Genomic DNA, 3,573 nt, shown 5'->3' on the forward strand with positions numbered 1-3,573 from the left:
ACATTCATACATAACATAATTGTTTCTTTATTATTGTATGGCTGATTGTACATCACTCTTTAAGAGCACCCCCTCTCTCTCTCTCTCTCTCTCTCTCTCTCTCTCTCTCTCTCTATCTTTCACTCTCTTTCATTCTCTTTCTCACTTCCTGTACTGATTCTAAACAGGAACACATGGATTAGACATTTATTTTTGTACTGTGACCTTTAATTGATATATTAACACCAAGAGATTTCTTGGTATTTGATGAGAGTCAACTTAGCAAAAAAATAATTATGTCATAAAAACATTTTAGCACATACATATGTAGGCTCTTAATTTAATCAATATTTTGTTCCTGAAGGTTTTCCTGCTCAGCAGGAAATGCAAAATTGTAGTGCATTTGCGTTTTAAAAAGTATTCTAAAGTTTCTAATTTCCACTTTGAAAGTTCAGACTTGATTTACCCTAACAAACAATATGTCACCCCTACACAAATATCCATTAATTATAATCCACATAATAATGAACAATTCCTGTTGCTGCAGGATTATTTTCCTGCTCTAGCAAACTGGCTCAAATTAAGATCCTACATCTGTGATTTGGAGTCCCATAGGGCGGCGCACAATTGGCCCAGCGTCGTCTGGGTTTGGCCAGGGTAGGCCGTCATTGTAAATAAGAATTTGTTCTTAACTGACTTGCCTAGTTAAATAAAGGTTGAATAAATTAAAAATATATATAATCTGTACAGGCGATTCTCACAGACTATTTGGTGCAGACCATGAAGTACTGCTTTGTGTCAAGAAGAAGTGTGAGACCATTTTTTGTTGTTGCCATTACTCCAAATGTGCTGGCAAGCGGTACATGAAGTCTAGACCTCTTAAAAATGTTACCAAATGTCCTTGTTATCCAACAGGACTCCAAACGCTGACACAAAAGGAGGAGGTCCGGATTGTTCTGGTCGGGAAGACTGGATCTGGGAAAAGTGCAGCAGGAAACACCATTGTGGGGGCAACAGCTTTCCTATCAAAGTTTTCCTCTATTTCTCTGACAAAAGATTGTGAAAAGACTAAAGGGAAGGTGGATGAGCAAAGTGTAGCTGTTATCGACACCCCAGGTTTGTTTGATACTACATTGTCCAATGAGGAGGGACTGAGAAAGATCGCTCTGTGCATGTGTCTCTCTGCTCCTGGTCCCCATGTGTTCCTGGTTGTGATCAAGCTGGGAAGATTCACTGAAGAGGAGCAGAAAACTGTGGAAATTATTCAGACATTCTTTGGTGATGAAGCATCGAAATACACCATGATTCTCTTCACACATGGAGACCTTCTTGATGATGATCGTGTAAAAATTGAAGACTTCCTGCTTGGAAATCCAGGTCTGGAAAGTTTACTTTCTCAATGCAATGGGGGATATCATGTCTTGAACAACAAAGATAAGAATCGCTCCCAGGTCACTGAGCTGCTTGAGAAGATAAACAATATGGTGACGGTGAATGGAGGAAGCCACTACACCACTGAGATGTTCCAGAAGACTGAGAGAGCGATTGAGGAGAAGAAGAACAGAATCCTGAGAAAGGAAGAAGAGAAGATACGTAGAGAGGAGGAGAAACTGAAGGAAGAAAAAATGAAACAAGAGGCTCGGGAGAAAAAGCTTAAAGAGGAGAATGAGAGGATCCTGAGACAGAATGAAGAGCAGAGACTCAGACATGAGGAGCAATTGAAGAAAATGGAACAAAAGGCTCAGGAGGAAGCGATTAAAGAGGAGAAGAAGAGGATCCAGAGAGAGAAGGAAGAGCAGAAACTCAGGGAGGAGGAACTGAGGAAGCTGAACATGGAAAAAGAGGCTAAGGAGAAAGAAATAAAGGAGTTGAGGGAAAAATATGAAAGGGAGGCTAGAGAGAAAGCTGAAGAAAGTAAAACTTTTCTATATTTGTTGGTTGAAGTATTTATACCATTAGTAAAAGATACCTGCAGTATACAATGAAAATCAGAAACCTTTCTGTTCTAGAGTCCGAAGCTAAGTCATATTGAATTGAATTGTAATTATAATTGAATTATATTGCATTGCATTGAATACAGCCACATACAGCTTACACTTTTGTCATTCTAATGTTATAGTCTATAACTGTGGACCCATTGACTTCAATAGATGTATATTCTACAGCTTACATGAAGCTCTATGACATTTATCCTGACTCTGCTGTGCCTGTGATAGTTTCCATTTATGTCAACAGTAAACATTATATAATGATAATAATACAATATATTACATTCAATGTTTTTTATTTTTTATTAAATGAGGAGATTTTCTTTTAAATAACAGAAATAATCATCATGACAGTTTATTAAAGCTGGTAATTCCCAATGATGATACTTACAGTAACAACGCTAATCAGAAGAGCCTTGCATATAGAGGAAGGGTTCTAGCAGAAACAGCAGAGGCCCTGTCCAGAAACAACCCCTAACTAACCCCTTCCTATAGTCACTGGTGGAGATCTGAGAGGAGTGGACAGGTTTAAGTAATATGGTGGAATTCCACCTAGCCTATCAGAGGGTAAGGTGGAGCTATCACTATATCACTTCAACCTATAAATCATCTCAGATATCTACAAGTATCTTGGGGGAAGGGTTGTTTCTAGATAAGAACAGAGTCACATCCATAATAAATTATTATTTCACCTAGCAACAGACCAACCAACAACCCAGCCAGCAGAAGGGTGTAGTAGTTAGATACATACGTGATTTCAGGGCAGCTTTCATGCATTAGCATTATAAATAAAATATGTTTCAATAAGCCTTAAAAAGTCTTCATCCATTGCATTACACTCCCTGACTCGGTCGTTCCATGGACATATGGTTCAGTGTTCATACCATTGTCATTATGACATCATCAATATGGGACAGAACAGTGGAATTCTTTGGATGGATGCACACAGTGGTCCAGACTCTGTAAATCATGATGTTTAAACTGAGAAGTAATAAAGAGTCTCTGGCCAGCACAGTGGAGTCAGACCGGCTACGTCCCAATACTCCGGTTTATCTTTCCTCCTCCTCCTCTCCTACAGATCACTAGCTAGAGTAAATGGTTAGAATTGGTTATAAAGGTTAATAGCTATAGCCATATAGTCAAAAACCTTTTAAAATCCCTCATGTCAGTTGATATGAATATGGCCGGGACCTTTTCCTGACCAAGTGACCTGACTAGGAAAACCTCCAGGTCTATAACTAAGGTTTGGAGATTTCCCTGGTCTGGTCATGTATAGCTTCTCCTAGAAGGAATGGGTATGAGGAAAGGAAGCCATTTAAGAGTATTGAGACACAGCCATATGAGTCACAGTGGCCTGGTCTGTCTGGGTCTTCCAGGCCAGCAGAGGGAGACAAACACACCTTAAGCTCTTTTCATGCTGTTTCAAAGTTTAATGAACTGTTAAAACACACATACACACACAGATGAAAACGGGATCATAGTGAGTTATGGGAGAATCACTGAATCACTGAGGTCTGAGGGAAGAAGAAGCACCTATTTGAATTCAATACAAATCTCAAGCACCACACCCTGTGAAAAATCAATAGCAGGAATCAAATAGAAAGAG

General features: G+C 39.2%; 1 protein-coding gene across 1 annotated transcript; it reads left to right on the forward strand.

Annotated features, from left to right (window-relative positions):
* The first annotated feature begins 759 nt into the window (after nucleotides 1-759).
* On the forward strand, nucleotides 760-2,056 carry LOC123483503 (GTPase IMAP family member 9-like). The gene is made up of 2 exons (XM_045213689.1): nucleotides 760-787; nucleotides 895-2,056. Exons 1-2 carry the CDS (start codon nucleotides 760-762, stop codon nucleotides 1,962-1,964), a joined length of 1,098 nt encoding a protein of 365 aa, XP_045069624.1. The 3' UTR covers nucleotides 1,965-2,056.
* The last annotated feature ends 1,517 nt before the right edge of the window (nucleotides 2,057-3,573 follow it).

The sequence above is a fragment of the Coregonus clupeaformis genome, unplaced genomic scaffold, assembly GCF_020615455.1.
Source record: "Coregonus clupeaformis isolate EN_2021a unplaced genomic scaffold, ASM2061545v1 scaf0139, whole genome shotgun sequence".
NCBI classification, from domain to species: domain Eukaryota; kingdom Metazoa; phylum Chordata; class Actinopteri; order Salmoniformes; family Salmonidae; genus Coregonus; species Coregonus clupeaformis.

Excerpts from the sequence above, each read along its gene's own strand:
- LOC123483503 (XM_045213689.1), top strand. The coding sequence starts at position 760 with ATGAAGTACTGCTTTGTGTCAAGAAGAA. Across the intron at positions 788-894 it reads CTGCTTTGTGTCAAGAAGAA|GACTCCAAACGCTGACACAA; the intron begins GTGTGAGACCAT and ends GTTATCCAACAG.